This window comes from Pleuronectes platessa, chromosome 22 (assembly GCF_947347685.1).
Source record: "Pleuronectes platessa chromosome 22, fPlePla1.1, whole genome shotgun sequence".
Classification (NCBI taxonomy): Eukaryota; Metazoa; Chordata; class Actinopteri; order Pleuronectiformes; family Pleuronectidae; genus Pleuronectes; species Pleuronectes platessa.
The window spans coordinates 9,382,594-9,398,835 of NC_070647.1; the positions used below are offsets into that span (position 1 = coordinate 9,382,594).

General features: G+C 41.7%; 1 protein-coding gene and 1 long non-coding RNA gene across 4 annotated transcripts; one reads left to right on the top strand and one right to left on the bottom strand.

The window, feature by feature from the left end:
• The first annotated feature begins 1,516 nt into the window (after window positions 1-1,516).
• LOC128429075 (uncharacterized) lies at window positions 1,517-3,531 on the top strand. The gene is made up of 2 exons (XR_008333871.1): window positions 1,517-1,655; window positions 2,929-3,531. It is a non-coding gene; the product is annotated as an uncharacterized LOC128429075 (long non-coding RNA).
• Window positions 3,532-3,974: 443 nt separating this feature from the next.
• Window positions 3,975-14,537, bottom strand: il17rel (interleukin 17 receptor E-like). 3 transcript variants are annotated; one of them, XM_053415357.1, is made up of 18 exons: window positions 14,203-14,537; window positions 13,302-13,329; window positions 12,744-12,893; window positions 11,824-11,930; window positions 11,389-11,503; window positions 11,138-11,182; window positions 10,557-10,696; window positions 10,076-10,147; window positions 9,931-9,985; window positions 9,665-9,828; window positions 8,902-8,946; window positions 7,702-7,759; window positions 7,379-7,524; window positions 6,665-6,724; window positions 6,517-6,574; window positions 5,110-5,235; window positions 4,426-4,470; window positions 3,975-4,351 (listed from the first exon to the last, which is right to left on the bottom strand). In XM_053415357.1, the coding sequence occupies exons 1-18, from the start codon at window positions 14,314-14,316 to the stop codon at window positions 4,236-4,238; spliced, it is 1,644 nt and encodes a 547-aa protein (XP_053271332.1). In that variant the 5' UTR covers window positions 14,317-14,537; the 3' UTR covers window positions 3,975-4,235. The 3 variants fall into 3 exon arrangements, 2 of the variants coding, with proteins under 2 accessions (XP_053271332.1, XP_053271333.1); XR_008333870.1 differs by having other exon boundaries at window positions 4,257-4,351; window positions 5,048-5,235; XM_053415358.1 differs by lacking the exon at window positions 5,110-5,235.
• Window positions 14,538-16,242: the final 1,705 nt, after the last annotated feature.

Genomic DNA, 16,242 nt, shown 5'->3' on the forward strand with positions numbered 1-16,242 from the left:
GCAGCGTTCAGGAGCTGAGGTAAACACGTATCATGTAACGAAAACAACCGAAGCTAATACCTGCTCGCCTGGAGGCTCCTATTTAAAAGATAATCGCCTACAGGTCATGTTCGTGAATAGATGCAACTGTGCTTTTCCCACGCAGAATTTATCCAGAAGAGACGGCTGCATGGTGCGTCATGTTCTCTGGGATTTTACTGGAAATACGCTGGTGTGGCAACCACAGAGGAGTTCATATACTGTACAGTTAAACATGTATGGAGCAACCTTTAAATATGAAAGTTAACACTCAAAATGGTCAAATGTTTTAACTTTTAGGCTAATAAAAAAGTTTGATTGATGGAGAAAATGTATATTTACAGTATAATTAACAGTTAATCGAACAATAGAATGGAAAAAAATACAATCTGTGATATGTTTTCTTGACGTCACTATTTCAAGAATCCTTTCGAGATTATCCGTTGGCCTGTAAAAACAGTGACTGAAGTTAAAGTGCCGTTTTTCACTTTTAGATTGAAGACTTAAAAATGTGATTATGGTCACAGTAGTTCTGCAGATATTTTATTCATGTTGTTCACAATGGACACTGAAGCGACGCTGAACCGCCGGGCAGCGCTAATAATATCACCCGTTGATCCAGTAGATCGCTGCACGGCTTTGTGCCGGTCACACCGGAGGCTGAAGCACCACGCTGCGCCAAGGCTGCCTCGCGGTGCTTCAGCCTCCGGTGTGACCGGCACAAAGTTTTAACATGGGAGTGGATGGGAGCCAGCTGTTATTTAAGGCTTGGCGCTGCGCTGAAGCGTCCGGTGTGAACCCGGCGTTAGTAAATAACTCACAATGCGTTGCTTAGCATACGTCACATACTACGTTGCTCTGATTGGTTGTAGGTCTATCCAATTGAGCGAAGAGGAATTTTACTTCCTGGTCAGTTGAAACACGCCCCATAATTTTTTCCCAATGGAGCGACTCCAGACCGAACTGCCAAAATGTTGTGGGCGGGGCTAAGTTCGTCTGGCATCCAGGCTAATGTTAGGTAGTTCCTACACAAAAAACCATTGTTCATCTTTACTGTAAGTTTGGTTTTCATGAGTTATTTGATGCTGTAAAAACAATGTGAAACGTCGACAGTAGAAACTGACTCATCGCCCCTCGATCACTTCTTGTATCCAGGATATTCTGGATAGAGGGAAACAGTCGTCCATCTTTATTTTGGGGCGGATGGATGGTTCAAAGGAACTCAAACACTATTTGTTTGCTTCATCTATGTGTTCAGTATGGTCAACGGGTCGATGACAGATTTCCGTTGACCTTGCTCTGGCTATTACTGGACAAACCTTTGTAGTCGGTCAGTTTGGGAAACAGTGTTTCCTGTTGAGGATGATCCAACATGATAATATCAGGCTTATCTCTCATGTTTGGGACTGTTTGTATAAACCTTCCCGCCAGGCCTTTGTGAACTCATGAAGCAATAAACATATCAACATGAATCAATGTTTGCTTCAGCTCCCAGGGTCGCCACCTGATATCAGCTGTACCTATTTTTGCCTTGTCACCATGAATTACAGCTACGTGTTTTTACAGTAATCTCATGCTGGTTAATTAAATGATTTCCTCAGTGTGACTAAGCAGTTTGGAGCAATGACACAGCAAAAGTAAGTGTATTTTCCATGAGCACATGATTTACGAATCATGATTCAAGCGTTTCCTTACCAAGGCTTTCCTGTATTCAACAAGGAGCGCGATGCTTTGTCGGTTTTATTCCTGACACGTGGGTTCTGTCTCCGGTAAAGAATAAAAGAGAGACTGCTCTTTGTGTTTCCTTCTTCCGGTGAGGTGTTGACATGTTCAACCTGAATGAGCACATTGCTTTGTTCTGTTTTATACCCTGTTTATCCAACCAGATGATTTGCATGGTTTTCAAATTCAAATTCAAAAAGCCATCTTGTACATATATGTGTATTTGCTTCTCCGGTGTGGTGTGCTGAATGATGCGGGTTATGCAACTTCCATGGATTTATATCAGGGAATTTGTAAATAGAAATATACATGCATACTTTCATTTGGTATTTAATTTAATTCAAAAGTTTTTCTTGTTGTGCGGTTTTCTTCCTAGAAACAAATGGAAAACTCAATAGACACATTGTTTAAAATTTTTAAAAAGCCACCTTCCTGGGAAATGGTTTTTTTATCGCAACCTGACTCATTTAGATTTTCACAGTAACAAGTTCCTCATGTGTGATCGTCACTGGGTGGATCGCGCACGCCTGCAGGGCCGCTATCTGCACAGAGACACCACTGTTCTCTCACTGTAATGGTGGCCTGTTTTTGAACAACAAGATTTGCTTATGTAAACCGAACGGAAATCATTCCTGAGCGGTACAAGATCTGGACAGCGCAGTGAAGAGCAGGGAGAAGAGGCTGTAACAGGAAGGAAGAGATGGAAATGTGTCTATCGAGGGACACCTTATAGTTATATATATAAAGTATATATTATTATTATTATTATAAGCTTAGCCATAAAAGTATATATAGAAGTGATCTAACCTGGGTTAGGACAGTAATGTGTGTTGAGAGCCAAAGATAGACAACACTTGGTTGGGTTATTTTTTACATCCGTCGATAAGGTTATGTTTTCATCGCCATTTGTTTCAGGATTAATCAAAAATGACAGAATGGATTTCCATGCATTTTTGTGGAGAGGAGACGTATGACCCATGATGGACCCACTCAATGTTGGAGAAGATCCAGATAGGCGGCAATAGATATAGAGCCCTAATAGCTTCAACAAGCACTAGGTTACTTATCTTGCAGGTATAGGCCCACATGCAAATAATATGCAAACAGAATATTGTTTGTTTCCTAATGTGGTCATTTTCAAATAGATCATTAACATGCTTCTCTCCTGTCTGTGTGGCTGTGAACCAGGTTGAGGCTGAATGTCTCTCTCTCCACCTGCCACAGCTCTGGAGCCTCCCTCCTTCCCGATCAGTGCAAAGACTCTACACGCTCGTCCGATCATCCACAATAGTGATCGTGTTGAGACCAACCTTCCAAGAAGTGATTCTCGAGGTGTTTCGCAGAGGATCATCACTGCAGACCTCGTTCCACCCTGACTCTTCCTCCATTTCTGGGATTCTCCCTGAAGACGGTATCATCACCATCTAATCTGATCTCTGCGCCTCGCTGGGCCTCACATCCCTTTTGGAATTTTGTTGTGCAATGAAAAACAATTCTAGAAAATTCTCAGCGAAGCCTTTTGTAACAGAGCTGAAACAGCTGTGAAGCACAACGATGTAAAGTTGGAATTAGTACTTTTATTTAAGTTAAGGATCTGAATACTTCCTCCACCTGTTGAAACAGCAGACTGATCATCACCAGTCTCTCTGACTAAGTCAATACATATTACATATTACATATTATCTTATCCATTGTTAATGTACAAATAATGACAATCCAAGCTTTACTAATTCAATGTTAGAGTTTAAATCATGCTTTATGAGCTTCCACTAAATTGAAATGTGTTGTGTTGTGTTGTGTCTTTTTCCATCCTGGTACAAAGGTCCAGAATTATGTAACATAAAGAAACTGAAAAAGGAAACGGAGCCAACGGGAGCGCAGACGTGTCTGAACAAGTGTGCAGACAAAGTGTCAAAGTGGGAACTCCAGTAAACCCTAATTTCTCAGAAACGCTTCAGTTTAAATACCAAAGGAGATATCTGTCCTGTTAGGGCGGGCAGGACGCCTCTATTGGGTGTGGACACAATAACAAAAGCATCTTGCAATTCAGGGCAACACAAAGGAGTGAATGCCAGGTGAAGGGTTGAGTGTCAAGGGTCAGACGCACTGATTCAGATGCACTGAGTACAAGGAAGTGTCTTTACTTTTCAAACTAATACATCAAGTGTTTAAAATATTGTGAAAGCGTGTTATTCTGTAGGCTATCACCAAATCCCCAAAAAAGAAATCTGTACTGTTGTTTGCATTTTTTTTATTGAAAATATAAATTTAAATAAGGAAGAGAAAAGTTTAGCTGCAAGCTGAATGAACATTTTAACTTAAAACATGACAACACGCACTGTAACTTTCACCCAGTCAAGCATAATAACCAGCACATAGAGACGAACAGACACAGGCTAATATTTGGAAATTTAATCCCACAATGCTGGCATTGCATTCAACAGAGAACATTTAGTTTGCATTGGTTGTTTGTGACCTCAGCGCCGCTCCTCTGGTTATTGTGAGAGTAAGTTGGCCTTCTCCGTGTTCCCACACAGCGGCGAATCAGGGATGAGGATCCCTCCGTGTTGATGAGTTTGTAAGGCAGGGAGCACACCATCGTGAGGAGGATCTGCAGCGACACAGCGTGGGGTTTAAGTAAAGTGCAAAGACGTCAAAAGTCAGATTAAAAAAATATCTTCTTACCTTGTTGCTTTTCACTTCCTCCTTGTTTTCTCCTCCTCTGATACACTGAAATAAAACACGAGGGGAAACGGATGAGAAACATATCGATAGACAATAGGTTCCATTCAGATCGTTGTGTATTTTGCACGATCAAATACATTCACAGAATTTATCCTCAGGATTAGGTTACTGAGAACCATCCATTCACAAAAGAGCAGCGCCCCAAGCGATAAAGTGGGTTAAGAATATTGCGACTTTTATATATTTTTAACTGATCTCAGTTCAGCAGTACTCTTGAACTCACTGGGTTTGATTCTGCCAATTTAAGATGCGACTATCAGTCATATGCACAAGTTGCATGAAGCCAGAACGGTTGTTCAGGGTGAGAGGTGGAGATGAAATGGGCCCCGTTTTTCTGATTCCAAGTCAGTGAATCATAGTGTTGCTTTAAGTCCATTGTGTAATCATACAACTATACACTTCCCAACAAGAACTAACATGTTTACATGTGTTACTTTTTGTTCCTCGTTTTAAGCCTTAATCAATCAGTAAAGGAAGTGCAGCCCTCGGCTCTTCTCACTTCTCACTCAGAGAGAGTAGCTGCTGGAAGCCGTCCTGAATCCATTTAGTTTCAAGTGCTTACATTTGCCATGTCAACAGATCATGACAGCAGGCCCGGGCCTGATGGTGTAATATTCTCCCTACCACTCAGCAGCACATGGAGCAGCAGACTGAGGGTGATGATGCCAGAGAGCCAAGCTCCGACCTGCATAAAGACCCAGATCCAGTCCCAGGAGGTTCCACAGGCGACGACGCCATGTGCGAGCCGATCTGAGGAGAGACAGGGTGATGACTCGTTGACACATGGCACTCGGCTGAGAGGGTTTTATATGAGGCTGAAGGAGGAGATAGATAAGAAGATTCACACCACTCTTCAATCTGGCTCCTCAATAGGAAACTGAAGTATCCAACTGAAGGGCTGCAGTTGAAAACGAGCCGCTGGTTGAAGCTGTTTTCAGACATGTCCCACGGAGGATCTCCAGAGAACAGGGTCCGGACAGTTTGCCTTCATCACGTGCACAACGTTCACTACAGCAACAAATTGTCAGAGTTTCTCTGGAGCTGGGTGCATGTCTGAAAGCAGCTTCATAGTTATAGCTGTGATAAGTGAAACGTATAAGGGCCCGATCAAACAGGTATCACAGGTCATAGTTCACCAAAGTTGAACTTCAGACGAAGCCACACTGCGTATTTGCTTTGCCAGAGGAAGCAAATATTGTATTGCCGCTTTGCTAGCATGGATCAGAGGTAAATGAGAGGCGAAGGTTCATCACTGAAACATACAGATTTGTTTGACCAGGCCCGAAAGTCACAAGGCTACAGGAATAATCTGAATAAATCGATAATTCAATGACAAAAAAGTTCAGTTCTACTCCTTAAAAAAACCTCTTTGAATAACATAATATCAAAGTCCTGTTATTTATGATAATTTTGGGTGGTAAGTAATTCGTAATTATATGTTTAACTAAACCTTCTAATATTAACGTTGGCAACAGGAGGATCTTCTGATACCACGCCTCTAACTTGACTTTATTCTCATAATATCACAACTTTATTCTTTTAAAATTACAATTTAATTTCTTCGAAAATCACGCCTTTAATCTGGGGAAATCCAGGATTATTTGTTTTCCTTTCAAGTGGCACGAATCCTCCGTTGTACTTGTGTTATCAGTTCTGTGAAATTGGACAGCCATGAAAGAAACCTGAGCTCCCATGACATCACAGAGACCAAATCAAAGATGGAATTGTTCCCTTTCCTCAGAGCCCTTGTGTTTGAATGCTTTCAGCCATAATACGCACAGAATTTGAAAAGGGATGCTGGGTGTATTTTTCCAAATGATGCAAAGAAAACCGATGCATTTGTGATTGCGTCTCGGTTGTTGCGTGACAGTTAAGATACGCCTCATCGCCGCTTCAAAGCACTTCTAAGAAAAAAAACTAGATAAAACGGTGGCAACATACATTTGAATGTGATGTCATGGGAGATACACCCAGATCATATCACACAGGAGATAAGAGGTGATTTTCCCGTATCAACAGCACCGTACTTACTGCATTGCTCAACACAGAGGATGACCGTGGCAGCGTGCTTCACATCCAGCCGCCTCACCTGTTCAAACACACAGCATTCAAAGTCAGCAGGGAATTCAAGGAACACTAAGGCTTTACCCCGAGAGAGATATTAGCTGTGCAAACATACCTGGACACAAGAGCTGCATACTTTGTCAGTCAAGTTCAAACTGACGGCTTCATTTTCCCCCTGAGACACAAACAAAACAAATAAAGAAAAATCGGAATTGATTGAAGGAGAATTTAGGCGCAATGTCACGCCTTATTCAACGGCTTCCTGCAACAACAATGCCCGAAGAACATGTTGTCAATGCGCTGACAGATTTCAAGTGGTAATTACTGCGCCTAAGCTCAAGATGCTTTGTGTGTTTTTGTCATTTGAGCTGAGTCTGAATTGTGAGGGTTAAAACCACTGAGATGTGAATAAGATCAATCCTGTTGTTAGCCCCTTCTCCAACGGTCAATATCCCACTAACATAAATATAAAACTTGTATTGCTCCACTTTGTTTAAGGATATTTTAACATCACCTCCAATTGTTTTGTATCAGACGCTCAAACTTCCAACAACCTTCGGAGGTAAAATCATTGTTTCCTAGCAACCAAAATATGAAATATATAACAAACAGAAGTTGACGTGCAAACATCGCAAACCATTAGTATGCATACAGGCCACACTGGTTCATTGAGAGGTAGGAAAATTTGCATGAATACGATTAGCTGGTATTTGGCAGTGATCTGATAGTGACACTTGTGGCTGCACACCCTTAACCGACGTCATCAAACACCGAATAAGGAAGTATCATTTGGAACTAGAGCTTGTGGCTCTGTTGGTGAGATACCTACCACATGCACCCTTTGGGTTGCGTTGACCCGGCACTCAGCTGCCCCGGCAGGCGTCACACACAGCCCCACAGAGAACGCGGCGTTGACCCTTGACGTCACGGCCACTTCTTCACGATCCCCCCGTCTGGTTACAACCACATCCCATTCTGGAAAATGATGGCAGAGCCGTGATTAAAATGAGCAATCGCACAACACCGCATGCCAGAAAGTCCACCGTTACCTTCATACATATAATCCATTCATCCTGAAAGAAGTGTGAGTGGATTTATTTTTCCCATCCCATCAAATTATGTGAAAAATGCCATATTGAGAGAAAGTGCTACCTTTGAGTCTTCCATCAGCAAAGGGGCACCTGGTCCAGAACTCAGAGCCGACAGTAAACTGCAGAGGACGTAAGATGTTTTGCAGCGGTTACACAAAGATACAATTAGCATTATTGCTGAGATTTTTGACATTTAAATACAATACATCTTTGTTAATTCTGAAGGCAATTTGATTTTGCATTTTGCATATCACTTTTTACATCTTTTATCTTTTATATATTTTTACTCAGAAATGTTTTTGTCGAAATAAATGTTACTTTGTATAGATATTGGAAAAAAGTGAGTAAATAAGAAGTAAACAGTGAGTAAATATATACTGGTTTTCTATTTTTCATTGCTTTCCTATGTATGTTGTATTTATTGCGTTTTTATGTTTCTATGTTAATTGTAAGCACCAATTACCAGAGCAAATTCCTTGTAGGTGTAAACCTACTTGGCAATAAAATACTTCTGATTCTGATTCTGATTTACTTGACGAAAAGACAAGCCATTCCACAAAAACAATAACGCCATAAGAGATCTGTTCAGTTCCGTTGAGCTAAAAGTGCAGTCTCCTAAAGAATGGTACTCTTTCTAAAGGTTAAGCCACACCCACAGAGATCTGTTCCAGTGAACTGTTTAATAACAGTTTAGTGCATACAGTAACAATGAGAACAGAGTTATTACTTCCTGCTACAATTAGCTGGAACGGATGAGCGTTTGAACTTCCCCCCTTTCCACTGCCTTTTTTCTTCCTTCTTCCACATTAGATAAGCATATATGGAAACGGACGAAGGCTTCCGTCTGCACACTGCGTTCACCTCATTCGTATTTGTCTACGTATTCTGAAAGTTTCGGATACGCATAAAACAGACGTAACGGAGCAGTTCTACCGGTAATCGCGCCAGGGGGGAGCATTCAGTAGTTCAAGCAAGATGACCATGAGACACGAAGATGAAATATCGATGGAACTTTTTTAAGGAGAGAATATTATAAAAGCGTCCGTTTTCCTTCTTTCTTAAGAGACACATTATCAGGACTGTTATCATGTTTGTTGTCAGAAACTCTCGACTCTGCTTCTGCCCAGGTATCAAGCTTCTTTCCCCAACATCCCCAAATAGCTAAATCCTTATTTCAAAGTTACAAAGATGCACTATTGCCAGAGCTTGTGGAAACAGCATATTACCATAACCAGACACAAATAAAGCAAGTGATTGTTACCTTTACGCACAGTTGAGGGTGTGGGTCCACTTCAGTAAAACTGATCTGAAAATCAAAGATTGATGAGTGAAATGAAATTCAAATAAATCCAATAAAGTAGAATTGCACCTTCTCAAGCAGATGTCCACACTTTATTTTTACCAGATCCGACTTACTAAATGTTACGTTTCTCTTTTTGTTTGGGTTCGGCCTTTTAGATTTTTTTCAGGTCATCTTGCAGTTGGGAGATTCTCTGCGTCACTGGATATGTTTATATCAACAGAGAATTCCCTTCTCAAGTGACGCGTCACTAGGTTGGATTCAGACTGTGACCTCTCCTCAAAACACCGTGACAGACTTTCACTTCCTTGTTGTTACAGAAGTATCATATCACTTCTCACTCTCAAGATGTTCCGGGCACGTTTAAAGGTCAGGTATGACATACAGATGCTGAATCACAAAACCTTTTGCACGAGATGTTCAGATTCCTGGCAGCCATCACTCATCTGCTGATATAAGTGCCACAGAAGGGAATAACTTGTGAGATGTTGCCCTGACTTTCTCCATGGTCTGGATCCTGTCTACACAGTATTGTGTGTGTGTGTGTGTGTGTGTGTGTGTGTGTGTGTGTGTGTGTGTGTGTGTGTGTGTGGCATTTCTGGTATCGGAACTTCTCGATGATTGTTCGACCAATTTCGATTTTGTGATTTAGCGATAGGTGGCCAGTTGCAGTGTCTACAAAACCTCACAAAGTAAACCCAAAGTGTTCCATGAAGGCTTATACCTTTCCCCTGCTAGCATTACGGGAGGCATTGGGCAGGTCCACACACACGCCGTCCTCTCTCGTTTGACACAGCGCCACAACAGTCGCGACTGGGCAGGCAAGCTCCCAGGACAGTGTCTCCTCTAGTGGGTCAAAGGTAATTCCAGACCATAGTTCCTTGAGACCTGAGAAGAAGGGAAAACATAAGCTGTCGTCTCACATATCCTGCGTTATCGAACAACACACACCCAAAGCGTCAGGTGACTAAACGCAACTAGGTGACTCACGGTCTTTGAATGGGCAGACCTGGACTCTGGGGGCATCCACCATCGCTGACCACCCCTGTGAGGAATGTAATTAATGAGGATTGGAACATTCTCCTTCCCACAATTGATTGCATGGCTCATAAAAGAGTGTTGACAGAAACTGTACCTCGATGCAGAGGCAGGGCAAAGGTCTTGAGTACGGGAGGGTGACACTCTTCCCAAGTTCCTCCTTCTTTATCTGAAAGGTAAACACGATTCAACGATCCTCAAGTCACATGATCAATTTCTAAATGAGCGTCTCTGTTAGGATTACATTTGCAGCTAAAGCAGGTGTGTCAGTGAATGAGTCAATTTAAATTGGCTTGAGGGATATAAAGTGTTTTAAGTCACAAAGGTCACTCTGACATATTCAATTCTATGCTAAGCATGACCAAGTTGATTATCGGTAACAAGGGTGGTTCACTGTTAAAGTGATGCTGTGGCGGATTTTTCTAAATCAGGGGCCATAAAGCGGCCACAATTAATATACATCATGCCCTGCCCACCGCGGAAGTTTTCCAGACGCAACCCCTCGCCTGAACGTCCCGCAAATGTTCCTGTGGGTGTGACCATGTCAGCTTTAGTTTCCGATAAATGAAGGGACTGACCAGTAAATGTGTCCCCGTGCCAGAGCAGAGGAAATCCTTGTGGCACAGACGAAGGTTGTACTTATGATCTTCCATCATTTCTGAAACACTGACGCTGAGCTCCTTCTTCACCAGGCTCACGTTATATGATAGCCTGCCAGCTGAAAGAAGCAGAGGTCAGTACTGATAAGAAAGATTTTCAACTCATGTTCATGTAAAAACTTATATTAGGGAGCAGGGCCGGGTCTAGGCAGGGGCAAGAGGGGGCCTGGCCCCCTCAAATAAATGTTGTGCCCCCTCAAACTAAATAGGGTTAGGGTTAGGGTTAGGCACAATGCCCCCTCAAGATTTGTGGCTGCCCCCTCATACATGCCTGTCTAGACCCGGCCCTGTTAGGGAGTCTAGTATTAAAGAGTAAGGTTAGTTCTCAAGGCCTCTAAAATGTACAAACTTTTATTAATATCAACCTTTAAATTGTTCTGGAATATTTAACTTGTGATGGGGAGCTGTAACTTACAAAGGATTTGTTTTAAAGGCTCAAAATACTTGATAGACTGTTATAATACATATGCATGCATTGCCTAGAATTAAAATGAACTTACTGATGCAGTCAGGGACATGTCTTCTCATATCTTCACTGATGCATGCTGCAGAGAAAGGTATATTTAATGACAGGTATATTTAATGACTTAGATATAATTTATAATGATTCATAATGATCATTTACAATTGGAATACTTGCAGCAGCATGCAAATCTCATGTTCAGCTTTCACTTTTTCTGTTTGCAATCTGCCCCGTGCAAATGATCGTGCATTGGCACAATTATGAAAATATGCTAGGCAGCCTTCTCACCTGGAGCATTGTAGGTACCAGTCCAGGTTATGCCGCAGAAGCTCGGCAGAGTTTTCACCACGACTTGAACTCTTTGATTGGGAGAAACGGAAGTGCAGTCGTTTTCAACTTCCACCTTCAAAGAAAGGGCACATTTTTTAAATGGTGTGTCCCTTCATCAATATCGTCAAAGAACCCATCATCAACTCACAGTAACTTGGTGCACAAGAGTGGTTAAAGTGATCCTGAAACTTTTGGTTTCGACTTTAGTTTTTAGAATTTCTTAGCTGACACATAAAACTATTGGAGTAATATATATATATAAAGAAATTGCGTTTTATACTGGACTTACTTTTTCTTGCCTTATCTGACTTTAACATTTCATGGAACTGACTCAGAAGACAACTCATCTTGCACTACACTCATGTTTGTGATGCACAGGGCTGTTAACTCTACCTGCATCCCAGACATTGCCTTCCACGACGATCTGGTGAATTTGAGGATTCTGCAGCTCATCATCATCCCTGCAGTAACGGTGCAGATTGACACGCCCTGGATGGACTCTGTGGAGAGAGGGTCAGAGGTCAGATTGTGACTGTTAGACAGTAGCAGGAACTGTTAACCATTCATAAGCTACCAATGCATCCACCTGGCGTTGGTGCACGAGCCGTGCAGGAAGAAAAGCATGTGTCACATTTAATCAGCTGGGTGGACTAAAGATTCCCAGCCCAGATAATTGGGAAATCCATTAATGAGGACATAACTGTTGCTGATATGGACACGTGTGCATGCTTCAGCTAGTGTGTGCGTTTGGAACACACCTCATCAGAAAATATGTGGGCGTGTGTAGAATCGGGAACAGAAAATGTCAATTGACTGTAAAAATACAAAAGCAGAAGTTTGTTTGTTTAACGTGATTGGTGAAAGAGAACTTCCTTCACAGTGAGTCTGCAAATGTGTCACCAGTGATAATCCTCTCTAACTAGGTCCAGTTAGAGATGGTGGCTTGACTGAGAGCTGCATTTAAAACTTCCTTGTTGAGACATGGTCACCACTAGTAACCACTTTCGTTAAAGAGAATGTGTAATCCAACAACATAAACATGCAGTGACAAACCTATTAGATATAATCTTGACGATTCACCCATTTTTATAGCATCAAATAACTAATTAAAACCAAGTTTGAACATTATTCATTAATGTGATAAGAACCAGCTAAAATAACAGAAACCATAAAATGATTTAACGTGTTCTTTGACTTTTTAGTTGAGCTAATGGTAAACATTAGATCAGTGTGTTAGCTTGTTCATATTCTTAGGAACAACCGCACAGCGCCAATGGAACAGCTGTCGACTGTCAGCCATCACAGTAACGTACCTGTAAGCTGTAATGCAGTTTTGATCCGGAGCTGCAGTGAGCACTTCTGCCTGCCCTCACACATCAGGACTGTGGAGAAGCTGACGTTGTGGAACACGGAGGACTTGTTGAGACCCCCAGCCGCCTCCTGACACGGAGGACGGAAGATATCTACACAGGACAGGGACAGAAATGTCAAAAAGGTAGTGCAACACACAGGGAACATGCAGGCATAGACGAGCTGTGATTTTTTTCATGTCACAGGAAGTGACACTTATCTTTTTATCTCCCTCTGTTATTCACAGGGATGAGTTGAAACATGGATTATCATATCATCAAGTCATCATGATTAACTCTTTGAATTCTTCGAAATCCCCTGTTCCTCGTGAATTGTGCTAACCAAAACCTTCATTTTGCATCTCTGCATGTGGAGCAGTTTTCTTTTGGCATCATAACATTTTACAAGATAGTAGTTGCTGACAGTATTGACTCTTGGCAGCCAAACACAATGTTCTATTGTGCTAAATCCTATCCTGCGTGCATGCATGTGATACAATGGCCACACGTCTCAATACTCACAATCTGGCTTGGCTTTGCAGTGTAGGCCCTGAGGGGAGAGAAAGAAAAGGGACGTGATTAACAAGTCGTTATTATCAAGGAGAACCAGGGCAACACAATAAGGAGCTTTTTACATCCTCATTGCTCCGTCACGAGGAAGCCCAACCTTGTAGTATGATCCACGTATACAACAGTGGTAAAATATTCAAACCAATTATTACACCCTTATTTTTTCTATATTTGGAAGCTGCAACAAGAGAGATTAATCAACAGCATGTTTGTGTGTGTGTGTGTGTGTGTGTGTGTGTGTATGTGTCACTGAGGACATTTCCAGAAGCTCGCTCACAAAGCTTTTTAAAAACACATCCTTGTTTGCTCATCAGCGAGGAAATAATGCCCTGTGAGAACCATTCCAGATATTTGTATGAGCGTATTCCAGTGCAAAATGATGAGTTTGCACAAAAAAGGGCTTTGTCATGCCTTCTATGCAACAGGGTTCTCCCCGCTATCAAAAAAATCGGTTTTGCAGTTTTTGCTTGCACCCATATCAGTGCTTACTTTTGCTGTTTCCTGCTCAGGCTCGAGCAAATGATTAAAAGTACTTCAGGAAGTTCACAGCAGTCTCCCCTGTTAACATGAGCTCGGCTGAAGCTGCTTGTATGGCATTAATTGCAGCACTGAAAGCATGCTCACCTTAGATTCAAAGGTTCAATTAGTTGAGTGACCGGAATTTATTTTATAGCTCAGACACTGACTGACTTTGACAGGATTACCTCAAAAGCATTTCAAATAAATTAGCAGTAGCTCTAAGTGTGCTTGCAGCTTTAACATAAGATGGTAGACATTCACATGTTTCTTGTATAAAGTAGACTTAATGAGCCTTACTATGTGATTCTTGAGGCTTGTGAGGCTGCAGTTTTACCTGAGAACACCTGGTGTGGCATTTTTCAATCCTCTCCAGTCCTGTGCTTTCTGCTGCAGCTCCATTCAAAACCAAGCAACAGTGAGCCGTGAGCAGGGCAACCCACAGGATCATCTTCACCACCGGCAGCTGGAGCTCTTGTATTCTTTCCTCTGAGTTGCAGGGTCAGGTAAGGTGAGGCGGGGTGGGGAGGGGAGAGACCTGACGTAGGATGGATGGATGGATGGATGGATGGATGGTGAGGAGGTTTCCTTGTTTATTCAATCCTCACTGTGATGGTATCCAGAGTCTAATGGACTGAGGCAGAGTCAGGGACGGAGGGAAATACAGTGTACAAGCAGCTAGAAAAAAAAAACAGGAGGCGGAGCTCTCTGAACTTACTTGTGTAATATTGCTGTCATACAAGTCATATTGAACATCCTCCTATCCTCTAGTTCTTGTGATAGCACCGGTGACACATCTGGAAAGAAAATCCATGTGGTAACAGCAATGAACTGTGACAAAGAACAAACAGTAAGTCTGTGTCAGGATTCACAGAAAAGGGAGAACACATTTTGACAACTTGAAAAATTCTTATGTGAGGATAAAAGAATTACCGGACACCGTGTATTAACTGAAAGAAAACCTCTTATTGTAATTTACTGGGAATTACCCCAACAGTCAGATCCAACTCAATCAGTTACCTCGAGGATTTAATGGCCGTAACTTGATACAAGCCTAATGTTCACTATGTTGTGTTCACCTTGTCCAACCTTTTTCTTTGACTGCAGGGTAAGGTAGGAGTGTTTTATTTATTTATTTATTTGCAGGGAACATTATTGCTGATTGAATTTTGAGATACAGGGTGGAACAAGTTGTGGAAAGAAGGTTCTTTTGTTGAGTTAAGGGTGTCACGTTTCTTATCCCCTGATTGATGTGTCAACAAGACTTTCACCCAAGGCATTGATTCATCATAGTAAAATCGGCTGACATTTACGTCTCCATTTAGAGAGGATACTTCCTCTTGGTTCTGTGCTTGTAGGCCAACACCTTGCAGAGCTACGTTTTGCTTGAAGGTTCACTAACCTGGAACATTCGGAATGTTATGTCCTTATTTTTTCGTTTTATCTCTTTATTATGTGTTGTTGCCTTTTATCTTGACATGGAAAAGTTGAGACAACATGGGCAAGATTTGGATTCACGTGGATCGGGGGTTTCCTCAAGTCGCAAAAGTTAGTCGCTAAAGTGTGTTGCAAGCAGGTAGCATACTGCATGTATCCTGAGCTTTACAATACATGTGCAGTGTTATTGTCAAAAATATCGATTGTAGCAGCTTTATATCAATTATCAATGTCTTTAAGATATTAATAATTTAACTGTATTGTTTCATACGTTTAAGATTTTGGGGCTATTTTTATCCTCTTTTATGTCTCCATACTCGCAAAGTTTCCTCTAATACTGAGTAACACAAACCACTGAAGCAATCATTGCGCACTGTAAAACGCAACAAGTTGGTTTTACTCAAAACGTTAGGAAACTTGTTGACAACCAAATCTTTAAATCTTATATTGCACTATAATCATTTTGGTTTTCATCCAGACATTCATGATAATAACAGGTCTTGATTGATGTAGAATGTGCTGCTACTCAGAGCGATTCTCGCAAAACAACGGGGATGTCCTGAGGCAACATCTGACCTTCTTGATGGCCTAATGCTGGGAATGAGTCAGGGAAGAGTTTTACCCAACCACAGCCTCCGAGCACTTTCAACATAATCACAGGTTATTTGATAGTCCTGATTCACTTAAATACCTGTCTACAAAATTCCTGTAAAGAGGTAAAGACAGCATACCATACATTTGTGTGGCAGCAGCAACCCAAGGGAAAACTGTTAGAGCAATATAGCCTCACTTGCGTTTCACTGTCAAGCTCTGCACTTCTTTTAAATGCAGTGTTGTGCAATATCATCCACAGGACCATAAAGCAGTCAAGTTAATTAATAAGTAAGTAAGTTAAAACCCTGCCCTTATAAACAGGTTTATAAAGGAAAACCCCCTCTAT

What these genes read in the sequence shown, in the direction of transcription:
- il17rel (XM_053415357.1), bottom strand. Translation starts at nt 14,316, where the DNA reads ATGATCCTGTGGGTTGCCCTGCTCACGGCTCACTGTTGCTTGGTTTTG. An exon ending in AACTGCATTACAGCTTACAG is followed by an intron (nt 11,931 to 12,743) that starts GTACGTTACTGT and finishes CTCTCTCCACAG; the next exon opens with AGTCCATCCAGGGCGTGTCA. An exon ending in TATGCAGCTCTTGTGTCCAG is followed by an intron (nt 6,575 to 6,664) that starts GTATGTTTGCAC and finishes GTGTTTGAACAG; the next exon opens with GTGAGGCGGCTGGATGTGAA.